Here is a 17,929-nt window from a genome sequence, read left to right on the forward strand (position 1 = left end):
AATGTTTTAATGCTTAAATAAGAAAACTGAGCTTACAATATAACCGACTATTCAAAATTATCTTAATTTTAATGAAAGAAATATAGTTTTCTACGTCTGCGTAAAAAACTGGTTTTCTACATGACGTATATTACTAGTAAATTACGTAAAATACGTAACAAGTAAATTACCTTGCCAACCCTGGTTACAGGTGAATGACCACCACAGTCAGTCCATCATCCTGAAAGAGGCCCTCAACCCAAGGATGAATTTGCAGTATTATCGAGCGGTCATTGTCAGCTATGTGTGACAGGTTCACGAGAAGCTATTCACAGACCCCAAGCTGACAGTAAGAACTACAACTGTTGATGTCAACGGAGTCAAAGACCCATTTGGAGGACTCCTGAAGTCAACATTGAACCGCAATAAGATGTAACCACATGAAGGTAACCGAAGTAACAAAATCCTTTAGAATTTTCTTATATATTCTTGAGTATTTTCAAGTGCTCAGATTATGTTTCCAACATAATTTACACGAAATTTGTAGCTACAAGGTACACCCATGTCCAAAATTATTGTCGCATGTCTATAAATATGTTCTTGTAGGAATATAACTTGATAACGAATTCGTGCGGTATTTTTTTTTTTTTTTAATAATATTAGTATGTGTATAATCGGCAAATACATGTATGTGGCAAATTTCGTGTCAAAAGAGCAGTAAATAAGAACAATAAAGCGAAAATAAAATTTTGTTGTCCATTTAGCAACATTTTGTTTTACTCATTCTAATTTTCGTATTTATATTTCTTTTCCTATGAAATTTACCACAAATATACATTTCCCGATTATACACATACTAACAGTATTAAAAGTGCCCTGCAAAATCATTATCAAATTATATTCTTACAGGAAGAGAGTTATAGATATGCGACAATCATTTTGGACATGAGTGTACATGCAATTATTATTAAACACAACCAAATTGTTATTTAACAACATGGTGCAATAGACAATTCTATTAAAATTAAATTTATTTATAAAATTAACTCTACATTTCCCTTCATTTTCCACCAAGCGATAAAGCGAATTTTCCTGCAGCGCATTAATCTCTGAGAACAGTTGTCAAAAAGTGGAGCTGCCTGCTTTGCTGAACTCAAACCTTCTATTTGAAACTACAACGAAAAATTGCAAAACAAAGAACCAATCACGATGCTATTTTCTTTTTTCAACAAATTTAGATTCGCAATATTGATCTCATCAAAATAAAACCTGGCATACCTTCCTTAACTACACCCCTCGATGATAACAGTAACTGTGAAATATACAGGAAATGAACGAAAGTTTGATATTAAATTCAGGTCGTTCCATATTGATTGAGACTGTATCCCGGATGAGAACATTTATCTCCCAAGGAATAGAAATGACACCTGACACAGATGGTCTTGAACTACATGCTGGCCATATTTCGTTTTACTAGTCACAGATGGCGCCAAGTGACATGTATTTGTGAAAAAAAAGCGACAATCACGGTCTAACGTGCACCATGTGGTTGCTACTATGGAAGGCAGATGTGTGTGCCGTTAGTGTTTCCGAGCAGTGTGTGAGGCAGCAGCTCCAAGTCGTGTGACTGTGTTCCCCTACGTAGATGGTTTCACAGCTGGGACAGTGAGTGTGGAGAAATGAACTAGCCCCGGGAGACCCCCGTGAATCGCGAACCCCGGCGATGCCATAATGAGCGGTAGGCATATGACTGTGGATGACTTACGGAATGCGACTAATTTGGGGAGGGAAACAATCGTACTAATAGATACGTGCTATACACAATAATTTAGTGATGCAGCGGATAGATTTATTTCGTATGTAAAATGGACACAACTTGTTTGGGCTGAAACTTTAAATAACAGTGTGTATTTTGTACTCCACTTCCAAATAAAGATAGTTAACTTCTAGTGATTAGTGGTCTTTGTTATATGTCAATAAGCAAATCCAGAGTATATACTCGGGTTTGAATCCCAGGCGCTAGTTTCCTCACAGTGTGAGGCTTACTCACGAACGAAAATAGATAATTGAGACGTTTTTGAACACAAACAGAATACTTATGCAATATATAAAGTATTCTGCAGTCTATTGGTGCATTTTTTTTTCTGTCAGATTTGTTTGGATACAGATTATTAACAACAAATAGACAGTACTGTAAATTTGGCATTTGTTATAAAAAGGTGAAAAGTTTATCATACATTTAGTTATGGAAAGAGAAGTTTGGTAGGTGTTCGAATGATAATTATTTTTAGTATCTTCATTTCCATTCTAAATATTTTGTTCTATTCCAGGATTATCCATACGATATTAATGGCTGAAATGAATCGAAGTATGTAGTTGTTTCGGCCCGGCTTCTTCTGTTTCATATGGATATTTCTGTAGATCTTCCGATTGTGTTTTTAATTGCTCGATCAACTGTTTTTGTTGTCTCTTTTGTGCTACCATTTTGTCCTTTTTCTGTTTTGTGCTAACATGATCTCCACCCTTCAACGAACAATAAAATACATATTAACACAACAAGCAGCCAACAAACATTAAGCTGAGGGTAAGAAAACTATCAGAGCAATTATCTTCATAAACCCGCAGAAAACATATATATAATGAAACTTAGCGAATTTTCTAATGTTACTTATAAGTCAATTACTGAAAGTTCGATGACCTAATACAGTTATCACCTTCCGATCCTCTAGCTAAAACTGGACTAATTCCTTCTGCCATTCGTTTTAGATTGATTATTAAAAGAAAAATCCATAGATTATGAGAGGCATATATGTACACTGAAAATAAAATCCGTTCTAAGTGTCAAAAAGGAAAAAGTTCGGTTTAATGTCACGATGTGGCCTATGTGCCTAACTTTGCTCAGCGAACAACGGGCTCTCTAGTATTCACTGTGAAAGTAGTTTAAATAATCGCCAGAAGAATGCGCGTGGATATAGGTCCCACCAGTTGTGAAGTAAAATCTGGGCTTTTTACTCACCATTTTGGCACTTAGCACGGATTTTAAAGTCTACCTATCTCATTAAATACTAGTTAAAGCTTGTGTTCTCCTACTTGTTTTCTGTTAAGTTCATTGTATCTTTTCACAATGACAAAGTTCAAACGTAAATTCACTGATTAAATTTTGTTACAATACATATATATATACATCCAGCTTTTCTATTTTTTTTATAAATATGTATTGATATCCGACCAGTAGTTTTCAATGTCTGTATCGAAAAGTCGGTAACTGCAATCACCGAAAATTCAGCAATTTGGTTCACAAAGAGAACACAAATTAAGGATATTAATTTTTATAGAACGGGATTATTTACTATTAATTACACTGGGGAATTCAAATAGCTGTTGTCAGATTATCAACCAGGTGATGTATACATTGTCCGATGTTTCGAGAACAAAACACTGTCCTCATCTCGGTTAGCATCAGGAAAGCAGATGCACAATTGAAGTTCGCTACAGGGAACTTGCCCACTACATACAACGTTTCCAAGCAACAAATCAGGACTGGCTGTGTACAGGATAAAAGAATAGCAAGCCATGTCACTTACTGAAACCACTCTGCTATCCAGATGCTCAGGGTATTGGGACAGAAAGGAAAGAAAGCCACAACTATATTACAAGAAGACAGCAATTTCAACAGGGACATCGGCTCTCCATTTAGTCCATGGATTTCTCTAATTAAAAACCAACAGCACCCACCGATTAAAAAAAAAAAAAAAAAAAAAAAAAAAAAAAAAATCAGAGCCAGTCTCCGGGCCCACAATTGACTGGAAAATCCACCAGTTATGTCTACCCCGATCGTATATATATGCAGCTTCTCTTTCTGTTCTTTTCATATTGACTTTGGAGATTAGAAGGATGTACACAAACTTGGTTGATATCTCGAGTTATTTGCATCACGAAAAGCTTCAGCTCTTATATTGGAGAATATTATGGGTGTTTTCGTCTAGTTTAATTATTACAACAGGGCGCTATTCTTCAGGTTAAAATAACGTGAAAATGCTGTGTGATTGTATATCCTCCGGAGCACCCGGGAAGCAAAATTTCACTATGTGGCAACGTCACAGATTAACTTGGAATCATTAGTATTACTCTATGTATACATCAAGCAGTTACATCGATTGTTACGCTAATATATTGTGCTAGTCTCAACAGCTATCGACTTTAGCTGCCATATGGAAACAATCGATATAAATATTTGATGGATTGGTAGATCTACGCAATGGTTCTATATCTGCGACGTTGCCACATAGTGTAATTTGCGTCTCGAGACGAAGACCCGAAAGGTATACAATTATATATATATATACATTTGGTTTTGACTTGTAGAATAGTGCTCTGTGGTTCAAGGGAGCCATTTTCAGAACACCCGATATATGTAAGTCCCATATAAGTTGGGCATAGTAACTTAACGGCAGGAAATCGGTTTAACTATTTTCTTCGGTCATTTTCGCAGAAGACGTCAAAGTAATTACAGTGAATTTGACCACGTTACACAAACTGGTTTCGTGAAGTGCAATTATTTCACACATTTTATCTACTACTTCTATATTCACGCACTTTTATCGTGAAATTCAAGTGTTGTTGCCAATGACTTCAGGTGAAAGCAAACAAAGTTTGATAGAGTTGTCAGAAATACTCTGTGCATGCTGCGCTCCCTACAGATCTAAAATTTTGGAAGAAAAAAAATTAGCATTATATAAACGTAAATACGATGTCCGAATATTTGAAACCTAGTTTAGAAATATGCTCTTGCGTAGTTGTGTGGTTAACAGGCGTGGTTCCTAGGATTCAATTCCCAGTGGGCTCAAACTTTTTCAGTATTGCAATTGAGAAAGATGGAGAATTTTCGATGTTCGTGAAGCAACAGCGAAGAAACTTGAATTAAGAGTCAGCGAACTTCGGTTAAAGAGTGAAAAGATAACCGGCAAGTCTTTACTTTGACTCAAACACTGACTGCAACCGATTTATCTGAACGGGATCCCGCAGCAGTTTAGGAATCATTCCTAAACTGCTCCGGGAACCGGGTCAGATGAATCAGTTGCAATCACTGTCCGAGTCAAAGTAATGTACACTATAAGTACAAGGGCCAAAATGTTACTAAACACCATTCCTCCTATAAGTAATTCACTATTTTTAAAACAAGCTGATGTGACCCTTGCACTTAAGATTATAGTATAATTCTTAAAATTATACGTACTGTTCTATACAAAGGAAAATCTTGCCAAATACTGAAATAAAAAAATAAAAAAAAAATAATAAGAATAAAAATAGTATCAATTAAACAATGAAAACACTCACTGCTAATGATAGACAGATCTAGCATGGCGTAAAAATGGAAAATATCGCTCTCCAAGTGACAAACTATCAGCAAATTTACGCCGCCAGTAAAATACATAATTGCTGATTCCACACACGAAAAAATAAGATAGCAAAAGCAGTTGCGCAATACTCAACTTCACACTACTGAAAAATATTCCTTTCCGCACATACGTCGATTTATTAAAGTAAGCACACTTGCTATTATTACAAACAAGAAAAAACAATAAACACCCACTTTTACCATACGTGAGAAATACCTTCAGCCTTCGACCACGTGCTTTGGCAAAAACCATGGTTTTTATTTAAAAAAAACAAAAAAACAGGTTTTTTTGGTTTAAACCCGTTTTTTTTTTTTTTTTTTTGGTTTAAACCAGGTATTTTTGGTTTAAATAATTTGCTCTATGTATTTATATCACATATGGACAGAAGTAAGCTTGTTTCGCCTTAGTGTTAGTATGCAACAACCGGGTTATGCTGGAAAGGGCCACATAAGCTTAAAGCGGAATCCAAACCGCTTCTCGGCTTACACCCAAGAGAAATTGTGCTCCATTTGAACTCGAAACCGGGACTAATTGGCCACAAATATGATACGTCTGCCGACTCACTCACGAAGGACTCCTGGTAAAAATACGTTGACTGATCTTTACATATTTGTTAATATAATCGTCAAGAGTCATTAGTACAGAAGGACAAAACGATAAACAATTGCATAAGTGGATCCATTATACAGAATTACATATGGACAATTTCAAAGTACTACAGAGTACAGAAGAACTAATTTAGTCCAAGTCAGTTCACTACGACTTTTATTAGTCCAAGTGAAAGAAATATAACGACTTACTTTGCATATCAGTAAGAAAAGTGAATAAAGATACGTATTATTTGAGTCCACTTTGGCTCTGACCCATTTATACATAAATAGATACCAAAGATTCTTGTTATTTCAAAAATTGGCTCTCGTGGGGTTTGTATGACCCCCCTTCCGAAATGGTACGGCTTTCGATGTATTTTATCAATAGTAAACATTATTAAAACAAAACAATGTTCATAATTTTCCTTTGGTTGCATAACAATAATAACAAACTATAAAAAAATCACATAAGAAACATCTATAAAGTTACATAAAAAAAAAGTTGCTTTAGTAATGTAATCTCTTTGAGTAAAGAATGGGGAATTTAGGTCTGAATATAGTACGAATAATATATGGGAGTGAAACGTGATAACCCACAAATGTGTGTTCATCAAGATTTTACGAATAGTTACACTTTTACGGACATTTTTCGTTTTTTGGTTTAAACCAGTTTTTTTTTTATATTTTTTTTCTTTTTAATTTAAACAGCTGGTTTAAACCAGCCAACCCTGCTACAAGGAGACAGAACATATGACATCGCACTACCAAACTATCATATGTCTGTACGGAGACAACTAGTGAGAAAAATATGAACTACCGCCAATCTAAACTAAGAACGTCACACGTAAGGAACGAACAGTTCCAACAAGTGACTCAGGCAGTAACAGTTCCAGGAAGTGACTGAACCTATAAGAACCGATTAAAGTCACTGTTAGAGTCAAAGTAAAGACTTGCCAGATAACCTATAAAAGTGGAGGTGCTGTTCATGCATCACCGAAGTAAAAGTCATCTGGCTTGCTACAGCCTTTCGTAGACTGAATCGTCAACTAGATTGTTCGTAGATTTACTATGAGACACATGCACTTGAAGTTAACCAAAATTACTGTAACTGTTTGACATACAAAATGTACTAATAATATATTTTTATATATTGTTTTTGAACCTGAGTATAATCCAGTCCAAAAATTTGCTCCGAAAGATCTTACACCTACCTAAACTTTTTTTTACTATTACAAAGATACTTTGTGTTTTGATAAGAAGCAAAGAAGATGGAGTGATTGAGCAGGTTCTAAAACTCTCTGGTCACGGATATCAGGAATTCCTCAGAATGCAAATTCTTCTAGATCTTTCAGTAAAGCTTCCTTCTCGTGTTGCGGAGCGTCTACTATTCGCCTCAATCTAAACTGAACCTACAAATCAAAAATAAACACCAATCTGAAAAAAAAAAATTTAAAAAAAGGCTATCCAATAATCTGGCAGTACAATACTGCAACCCATCCAATAATCGGGAATTTTCTGATAGTCTCTTTGTCGTTTCAAGCTAAGAAACGCAAGACTACTAAAAATTTCGGAGTTTTTACTTTGATGCGGACAGTGACTGCAACCGATTCATCTGACCCGGTTCCCGGAGCAGTTTAGGAATCACACTGAAGTTGATCCACTCGATCGTGACGTAATGTCAGGTGGTATTATCATATGGCTAAAGGTAGAGTAAAACGAGCTCTGCGGGGCTTCTAACCCCTTCAGTCGATGACGCTTGCTCAGCTGTTTCGTAACGTAAATTGCTTTAACGAAACTAAACTTCATCACAGTGGAACATGCGATAGGGATGTTACAAATAATTATATATAAATCATTTATTTTCTTCTAAAGAAAGAATCCTTGGTTGCTGCGAAATCTTTGTTATTAAAAATTAAAGAGTTATAAAGCCTTTTAACCTAAATTCCTATATTTTATCTGAAGTTTCAAGAAAATGACGGTGCAGGTTTATAATTTGCAATCATAGACCCGAGTTCAATTTCTGACAGGAAATCACGTGGTTTGGATTTCACGTTAAGCTGTAGGTTTACGTCTCAAATAGCCGCGCTCTTGAAAGGGACACTAAGCTTAAAGTTAAAAATAATAATAATCAAAAATTAATCTACAACCACATTTACAAGTATTAACAATACATTAACATCAGGCGTGCCGTTGCCCTGTAGCAGTGCGCTTATCTGCGTGGTGATCATAGTCCGCACTATGTGTACATTGTGGTGGACAAACACAGTATGTGTGGGTTTTCTCGGGGTTCTTCCGTTCCCCATCATCCATCTCGTCACATTCTCCTATAACTTTGGTGCATAATCGTGGGATGTTAAAGTAAAAAACAAAAGAAGAAATTTTCCTTTCTTCAAAATACGTACTCTTAGTACTTTACACATTGTATCTTATGGGAAGAGCTGCATTCCTGGATGCGAATTCACTGTAAGAGAGCTTAACCGTTATTGGTTACTACCACCACATGCGGACGTGTAAAAAACGAGTTAAAGAAAAATACAAACCAACATATGCTATGTGGCTATTTAAAGCAAGAATTGTATCTGACCGTAGCAAGGGCAGGGCGAGACTGGTGAGTCTACACAGGGGATCGTCCATTGGGAGCCAGCACATTAGCTACGGTGAATATCCACGTAAATGAAGGTAGCACAAATAAAAACAACACGTGGGACATTTCTATCCTTACATATCATTACTCAACACCTGTCCTCGTGTACCACTAGAGTTCATCCCGCCTTCCTTCTGTAGTATTACGTAGTAATAAGCATACATTTTGCAATTTATATTTACACCTGCTGACGCATATCAGAGGTAAGATCCTGATATATTTTGATTATATCTCATCTTAAATGAAAATACACATTTCTTCTGCAAATTTTATAAACTTTTGGTCCTAGGTTGTAAACGCAATGGCTCTCGGCCGATAATTACTCTAAGTGCCATTTTAGTTTGTGCAATGCATTACTGCGTCAAACCCCATCAGCTAATGACCAGAATTATCGGATCAAAAATTATAAATTGCGCGTCGAAAACATCGGAAATTTTGGCTTATATATTTCGCCCATTGCACTATCCTATCTTAGGGAAGCACACTTACATTCACGAAACACACCTTTACTCCCTTAAAAAATGCTTCTCAAAGCAGGTGTTGCATTACTGGATGCAGATTGACTTTAGGAATGTTGACCATAAAGTAAGAACAAACAGTAAAACACCAACCAACTTGTGCTAAGTGGCAACTAAAAAGCACGAATGCTAACAGACCCAGGGCAGGAGTGCAATAGGGGAGCCCGAGCAAAAGCGGTGGGGTGTGACAGCGTCGGGGGGCTATGCATAAACAATACATTTGGCATGAAATCACATGCCCTACATGTGGCACAACTTTGCGACACTTCCATTATCATTTTGTACACTTACGTTACATAGCACTTTAATTTAATATTCCACAATTCATCATTCAGCGTGCTCAGAACTATGAACGTAACCTTTGAGCTTAACCTAATCCAACACTATACTATAACAAATCATTAATGATACATAACAGCATTATTTTAACTCCAACCTAACTTAAAAATGTAAATTTGCGGAATTTCATAGATCAAAATCTCTGACCTAACATAAAAATATAAGAAATTGAAAATTTCGTAGAACTGATTATTTTCTTTTGTAATCTAAATATTGCAAACAAATCATTACTGACAGCCCAGAAGGCAATACCGTACTGTACTCGGGAATAAAATGACGCATAATATAATGAAATTAAAGTGTCTAGGTTAAGAACAGAGGGCAAAAGTACACCTTCAGCAGAACATTCATACGAAATATGCCTAAACGAGTCCTGTGGGGCTTCTCAAACTCTTCGCTCGTTCAGCTATGTTTTGTGAAGTAAGTAACACCAGAGATCTTATATTCGCAAGATCGGGGGAGGAACTAAAAGATACCGAAAATCACTTGTTCTGCTCAAAGTGCGCTGTTACCGGTACCTGTCCCACAAACTAAGCAAATACATTTTATCAACACAAAATCGAATTTTTTAGATCAACACTTTACTACATCCGTATAGAATTTATTACTTACAAGTGGGGAATAAATAAATGGTCCCACTCATATCACCCAAGCTCTCAATATTAGCTTGACAGTCTATTTCCTTCCACTTATACACAAGCTTGAAGTTGTTTAGAGGATACTGGTAGTATTTTGCACATTTTTCTTTGATTTCAAATATGCGAGTCCCATACTGAATAGGAAGAGTTAAGTACTTTTCCTTTTCAAAACAATAAAATTGGAACCAGAAATACACTGGCATCTTCAACTTAAATTGCCTACCACTCGAACGGTCTCTATCGAACGAACGTTGCCAGGTCAAAAACCTAACATTATCAACACATCCTGGGCTTCATTCCATACCAGTTTCAAAAGAGTTGATAAGAACGCAACACACACGCATACATATATACACAACCATACACTAGGTTGACCAGATGTATTGATTTTCGCAGTACAGTACTGTATTTTTAGAGCTGTCCTCTGTGTTGGGGAAACACCTAGAAAATCAAGAAATTATTAAAATGCCCTTTTTAAAAATGTCCTAAGTTAACTTATTTGTAAGATTTTAATTTTTCATTCACAACATTTTGAATCACATGCATTCTTTTCCTGAACGGTGAACCGCTGTGTTTTATAACACTCTTCAAAACATTAGGGAAGGAGAACAATCAACAAACTATTCTTTTGCACAGTGGCGTATTCTGCTTTGAAGGCATCGGCTACACCTGACCTTGTATATTAGTAATAATAATAATCATAATCAGAGGTGGACTGGCTATGTAAAAAGGGCGCGGTCACATACTCTGGGAGGGCGCCGTCCATGCGAGGCTTTCGCTTGTATGAAATACCCCCTCCTAATTAAAGGAAGTCCCGGGGGGCTTCCCCCGGAAAATTAGTACACAAAAAACAACAAACGATTAAGTAGCTATTGCAGTTAATCACGATAGAATTATACAAATTCAATATTTTCATAAACAAACAAAGAGACTTTGAATACTAAATATATTTGGCCTATATAAATCTGCACACTTTAACTGAGACTACAAAAATCACGCCAGTTGTTTAAATTCTTCGGCTACATTTGTTAGCAGCCTAATTATAACTGAAGATTGAGTTAAGTTTGGGGCTTATGCTATTTTTCATACTTCTGTCCTTTTAAAGCTATGTTCATCATAACATTAACTTATTTTTCATCTATTTTTAAAACCGTTGATGAAAAGTATACATGAAACATTTACTACAAATTAACAAAAGTAAATTTAGAATTATATACCTACCTAGTGAGAAAAGAAATTCAAAAACAAAACTGGAAAATCAAAGTAAAGTCACTGTTTTATGCTTGAAGGAGTCTTCGCAACTCCTTGCTTTTCTCACACATTTTGTCAATAATAAGATTGTTGTCTATTTTGGTCAGAATGTCTTTTTCTGAGTTCATCAAGAACAATGATTCCATATGTTCATCTGTAAGTCTTGAACGGAGTCTTGTTTTTATGTATCTGAGCTTTGAAAATGCTCGCTCACAGGACACTTGTGTTGCCGGTAATGTAAGGAGATACTTATAAACTTTGAATAATTCTGTGTAGAGTCTTGAGTACATATTGTACTGTAGAATCACATCGAAGACACACTTAAAGCAAGAATTGCATTTCACTCCATCACATTTTATGGACCACAATATCGTCAGTCGGCCCCAAATATTCCTCCTCATCCTCCATGAAATATTCAGAAAACTTGTCCTCTTCAATCAAATCTTCAATCGTACGAACTTCAACAGCTTCTTGATTGTTTTCTTGGTTCTCATAAGGAAATTTTGAAAACTCTTCTCACCAGTAAATTATAAGTAAATTGACAAGAGGAACACAAGTAGGTACTAGCCTTTTGTACTCTTAAACAACACGAAGATGCAAGAAGAGATTTGATTCTTTCCTCATGAGCATCTTAAAATTCTGTTTGGAATATTGTGTGATGAGATTATTTAATAACAAATTTGCAAAACAAATAAATAGAAAGGATAATATTAATCACAGTAATGAACAATGAGGCATGTTTTGGAAAAGTTATATTCAAACTGGAAATTAATGAACAACTTAAGTTTTAATTCACACATATTATTAAATGTATGTTATTACTCTCAGAAAATGAGACAGAATGAAAATGAAATTCTTAATGCGCTACGACATTTAAAGATATATTTGCTTTTGCAGCTTCCCCAAACATGGTCATTGGCATTAGGTGCAGTTTTCACTCTCTAGGAACACATCAAAATACTTACAATCACTCTACACTCCAGTTATAGAAAATAATCCTAAAACCTAGAATTATGTTGAATTCACTAAATTTAATTGTATATGCACTCGTATACTCCTAAACACATCACTTCACTCGTATATTACACTGCAAAACAATGGAAAAAGTAATTGTTGTTTCTTGTTACTCCCTTTTTAATCAATATTTCTTACTATTAAAAAAAAACAAAAGATATTTTAGGAATTGTCAATTTTTGTGCAATTAAAGAATAACTTGTGAAAGACTTCTTTTTGTGCGAAATGTTCTCTCAATTAATTTCAAAGCGGCTGACACGTATCGAGCCCTTGCAAGGAGAAGTGAAAATATGCTGGAATTGTACTCCAATAGGTCAATTTTTGCGCTATTTTCCGTGGCAATTAAAATGCAATTTCTGTAGATTTCTTAACTCCACGAGAAGACAACCAGTACGTACTCACACAACGGCAAATATTATATGGCACCATTTTTTCTATGGACCAGTAATACATACAAAATTTTACATTTCCAAATGAAACTTTATACATTAATGGGTTGCTTCAAAAAAGTGGGGGGCTACTGACCCCTTTGCCCCCCCTAATCGCCGCCCATGCTTCCCACATTGATGAAAACTAAAGAAGCTCTTCTTTAAGTTTCGCTCTTCACAATCAGGAATTAATTCAGCGATTCTTTTCAGTGACAACGAAGCCAGACTTAAACTCTTGAACTTCTTAGGATCAAAACACTCTAAATCTAAATATAAGCTTTAATTTTCAGCAAATCGTTCCTGCATGCTGTTAGAAACTTGGTCTAGAACACAGTTGAAAACGGTTACTTCAAATCCGTATTTGCTGTCTTCAATTACTTCATCAGAAGCTGATTTCCCTGCCATTTTCTTTCTTTTTCTACATCTTACCTCAGTCAATTCTGTTTCCATAATAACTTGTTCTAGACTAGGAACATCTGTAATGAGTCCTTCAATACTATTTGACATTTCTGTTGCAAAGTGTTCTGCTGCTTTGTAGACTTTGTCAGATTGATCCCTAGCTTCTTTCAACTTATTTTGAGTTGAGGATATCAGGCGCCATGCTTGGACATAGTCTAAGTTTCCTGTTTGCAAGTAGTCTGATAAAGGTGTGGTATGCTGAAAAATCAATAAAAACATCATAGCCACAATGATAGTCTCAAAGGAGCACAACTTTTGAATGAGAGACATTGCATCATGTCTGACTTTGTAATTGAATTCTTGCGAGTTGCCAATCACACTTAAAGCTGCTACGAGTTCCACATATACTGGTTTTGATTTTCTTGGTCTGGCATCCTTTGAGTCGGGTGCCCAGTAATGAAAGTGTCCAAATATTTTTACAGCAGCGTTGCTTTTACTTCTCCATCGAGTTATCCCAATAGCCTCAAGACGGACGCTTGGGTTTTATTCCAAGTACACCTCAAATCGTTTCTGGGATTCTTTAAAAAATATCTGAATTTCCTGGAGAAGCCCAAAGAAAGATATATATAAACACCCAAACTCGGTCAAAGGGCAAGGCCGTAGGCCGAGTAAAGACTGGATCTGAGGGCGGAGCAGTGGGGGTGGTAGGGTTGATATATAAAAATCATTTAAAATGATCGATATTAGAGTCAAATCTATAAATTTCAGGTCCCTAAGATCATTATAATGATTCGCAAAGCCAAAAACAGAAAGAGCGAGGCCACAGGCCGAGCAAATACCGTGGTCTGGGGTGGAGCCCCAGCTGGCCAAAGGCTAGCGATTTACAAAATAATTATGTAGCTTTGTTTTTTTTAATTGTGTTCAGAGAGGAAACTGTGCGCCTTCCCGAGGCTAAGACGGGTCTTAGCCCCTCCCGAGGAGGGCGCAAAGGCACTGATGTGAGGAGGGCGCAGCGGCCATCGGGCCGGTACTTGATTATGGCCAGTCCACCCCTGATCATAATAATAATTATGATAATATACAAAATTTGCATAACAATAAACAAAAAGTGGTTGGCGTGTTTTGTTTGAACTTTTCCTTTGAGACCATTAATGTTTTCCACCGTAAATTAAATTCCATCATACACTTGCGCAATTAAGTTCTCTTAGATTACATTCGTAAAATGTTAATTTTTACCAGTGTTTCTTTCCTCGAGAGTCGCCTCTGTTCCTGGCGTTGGTTTTCATTCCGTACGAGAATTCGCAAAAAATTCTAAAGCAACGTAGCGCAAAAATGCAGTCATTATATTTGCTCATCCAGACTTAAAAGTGGACTGTTGGTCTTATGGGAACAGCGATGCCAAGTTGAGCATTAAAAATAAATGTAGAACAAGTCGCGCTTCTATTATACTGCCGACTGATGTTGCCAACTCACTAGTAAAAAAGGAATCCACACAGCAACGACTAATAAATAATAATAATAATAATAATAATAATAATAATAATAATAATAATAATAATAATAATAATAATAATAATAATAATAAACAAATTACCACATTGAATCAATCGCACTCCAAAGAATCAATTCCTTCCATATCATCATCATCATCGAAGATTTCAGACGATTCTTCTTCAGAGGAATCTTCACCCAAATGAATAATCAACGGCTCAACATCATCTTGTAGTTCATCTGCTTTCCACATGTCACTTTCGATGTTTATCACATGCCTGACGTAGTTGTGCCAATTTTCTGTTGTTACACGCTCAAACGCTTCATGAATTATTTTTTCAACATCTTTAACTTTGAATGTTCTATTATTTACCCCAACGTAGTGTTTTACTTGAGACCACACGAGTTCAATAGGGTTGAACTCACAGCGATAAGGGGGTAATCGGAGAACAGTGTGTCCTAATTCTTTAGCCCATTCGTCAGTCTTATATTTTTCATATTTAGGACGATGAATGCTTATTAGATCCATCAAATCTTTCTTTAACATATCCTCATCATATTCAATATTATGTAAGGTTAACCACTGCCGCATGTCGTCTTTCTTCCAAGATTCTGTTGAAAGTGGCTCCTTATGGCGACTATGATAGGATGCATTGTCCATTACGATAACTGACCCTGGAGGAAGACTTAGGAGTAACTGATTCCGGAAGTATTAATCAAACAAATCTCCATCCATTTCATCATGAGCATCGGCCGTGTTTTTCTTACACAAGAAAACCAATTTTGCCCCACCTATGACACCCTGTTCATTGCCAGCATGAACCAAGGCATATCGCGGCCCACGACCTGTTGGATGTTTAAGTCCGCAAGAAAGTCCATACAGAAAAGCTTGTCTTGCTGTTTTAATTGTTTTGTCTTTCCACTCTTTATCCACGGCTTTCCCAATATTTATTCACGATTCATCTATGTATACTATGTTTCTATTTTGATTTCGAAATCTTCTTATTTGCCGTAGATATTTGTGGCGCAACGACACAATATCCTCTCTATATATAAGCATGGCCTTATTCTGTCTTTTCTCATAATTAACTTAAAGTCTTTTAGAAGTAAGTGAAACGTGGATCTTTTAAAGTTCGGCAAATCGTGATCTGAATTTTACCTGTTTGAGAACGGAATTGAGTGTTGGTGGCAAATTTCTAAAGTAGAACTCATGGACCTTTTGTCTGATCACACTCCTAACAAATTCAATATATTTTACAAATCGACTGTCGTTTGCAATTTTGTTTCTTAAACGCTTCTTGTTCGGTGTTACTAAAGGCCCACGCGATAACTCGCTTGGAATTCTGAAAACAGTTGTCCTGGAAATTCCCGTGGCTTCAGTTGTTTCACTCGCGACCCAATTTGCACTTTTACCAGGGTTTTTTCTGCTTTAAATAATTAAACACGTTCATAACAATAGCTCTTTCTTTGCCCTTCAACACTTGACCACTCTTACGCTTAAAAGAGGTGCTGGCTGTAACTTCTTCCATATTGGTATATTAACAAACACTCACGCACCTATGCGCAAACAGACACGCGCGATTTTGTTCCCAGAACAGCACAGTAAGTAAATGAACACAATCAAGAAAATGCCGAATGTTCAGAGACCACACTCCGCCACACACTGCACAATAGCAAAGGCACAACAGAGAAGAATTTCGTTTGGAATCAGACAAGAGTCTTCTAATGCGACAATAAACGATACAGTAGGTAAGCTATTGGCCCCATCCACCGCACAAAACTGTCTCCCTATTTCCTAGTGTAGTTTCTGAAACCAATACTATTATGAAAGCCAACATAAATCACAGTCAGTTATGAACTCCCAAAGAAATTTCAATGCACGAAAGATAAAAGAAACATGAAATGCGTCCTACAGCAATTCTCGCTGAAATTTCCTTCCCGACGAGGAATACATAGGCCTATATATAAGTAATAATCGAACTCACATGTTTCGTGAAACACTTGACGAATCAGTGTTTGGCCTAAGAAGTTTTACACTTAGCGTTTATATTTAATACAAATAAGTTAATAGTTATGGAAAGATATGGATTATGGCTATAGCTTGGTTAAATAATAATAATAATAATAATAATAATAATAATAATAATAATAATAATAATAATAATAATAATAATAGACCTAATAAAACTGAAGTACTTGAAAAACATTCCGCAGACCATCCCCCTGAAATTATTACTGTCTCTTTATTCAGACTGCCCCCGTGGATGAATGGTTACGCTCGTCGCCTCGTAATAGAAAGGTTCTGAGTTCGATTCTCCGTGAGGACGCAAGTTGTTCGAATCTCGCGTTCAGTTGCAACAACTTTTCCGCTCTCTTTCCTTTTTTCATTAAAATATTTTTCTTTGGTTGACATAGACAAAAAAGAAAGAAAAGGGGGTGGAAGTAAAATTTTACTTCTTAAAATCAGAAAGATTTCATTCAATTCTTTCTGGCCGTACTTTTATTCCTTTTTAGTTACCTTTTTTCCTACTTGAAATCAGTGGAAGTGACAATATTAATGGGCGCAGGAATGTAGGTTGACACTACGGTGAAATTTCTCGTCAGTTGACAACGGTATGTTTGAGCAGACAGTTTTACTCACGTGAAAATGCACTGGCAATGTTCTAGTAGCCGTTATGCTTATCGAGTCTTCCCTCTCCGAGTTTAAAAAACAAAAACTAGCCATTAAAAGCCAATTAAATACTTTATAAGGATAAGAGAAGTTACGAAAATTATTTTTGTATCGTCGGTAAATATTTAACATTCTTTATGATAAACTACAATAATGAAATCTGTTCTGTTTAAAGGGGTAAGTGCGCCGAAGTAAAAGTCCAAAAGCAACCACAGTACATACTTAACTTTGGACGAGCTATATGTCCATATTTACTACCTAAGTCGCAAATTTTCCGTTGTGTTAACGCAAACGGAATGTGCCTGTTTATCCCATACAATAGTTTTCGTTCATCAATTTGGATCACGAAATATGTATAGTGATTTTGTTAATTGGTCATAGGGCCATATGCATAGTTATTTTGGGGGCTACTTAGATGTACGTACGGGACACTTGATAATTTGCGTTATAGAATTCTCCCGCAGAGTCAAACAAGCCCACAACCTCCACGTAGAATAAGTCAAGGGGATGTCAGGGGTAAATTTTTGCGTTACTCGTAGGGATGGGGAAGAGCGAGTTCGAGCGAGTT

General features: G+C 36.2%; 1 protein-coding gene across 1 annotated transcript in view; it reads right to left on the reverse strand.

Annotated features, from left to right (window-relative positions):
* The window catches only part of LOC145687850 (uncharacterized), a 38,070-nt gene extending 27,712 nt beyond the window's left edge, over nt 1-10,358 (reverse strand). The window contains exon 1 of the mRNA XM_081761321.1: nt 10,082-10,358. Within this exon, the coding sequence (XP_081617447.1) occupies nt 10,082-10,310 (229 nt within the window). The 5' untranslated portion in view covers nt 10,311-10,358. The remainder of the gene's footprint in view (nt 1-10,081) is intronic.
* Between the last annotated feature and the right edge of the window lie 7,571 nt (nt 10,359-17,929).

This window comes from Thermobia domestica, chromosome 6, assembly GCF_964235325.1.
Source record: "Thermobia domestica chromosome 6, izTheDome1.hap1.1, whole genome shotgun sequence".
Taxonomy (NCBI): Eukaryota; Metazoa; Arthropoda; class Insecta; order Zygentoma; family Lepismatidae; genus Thermobia; species Thermobia domestica.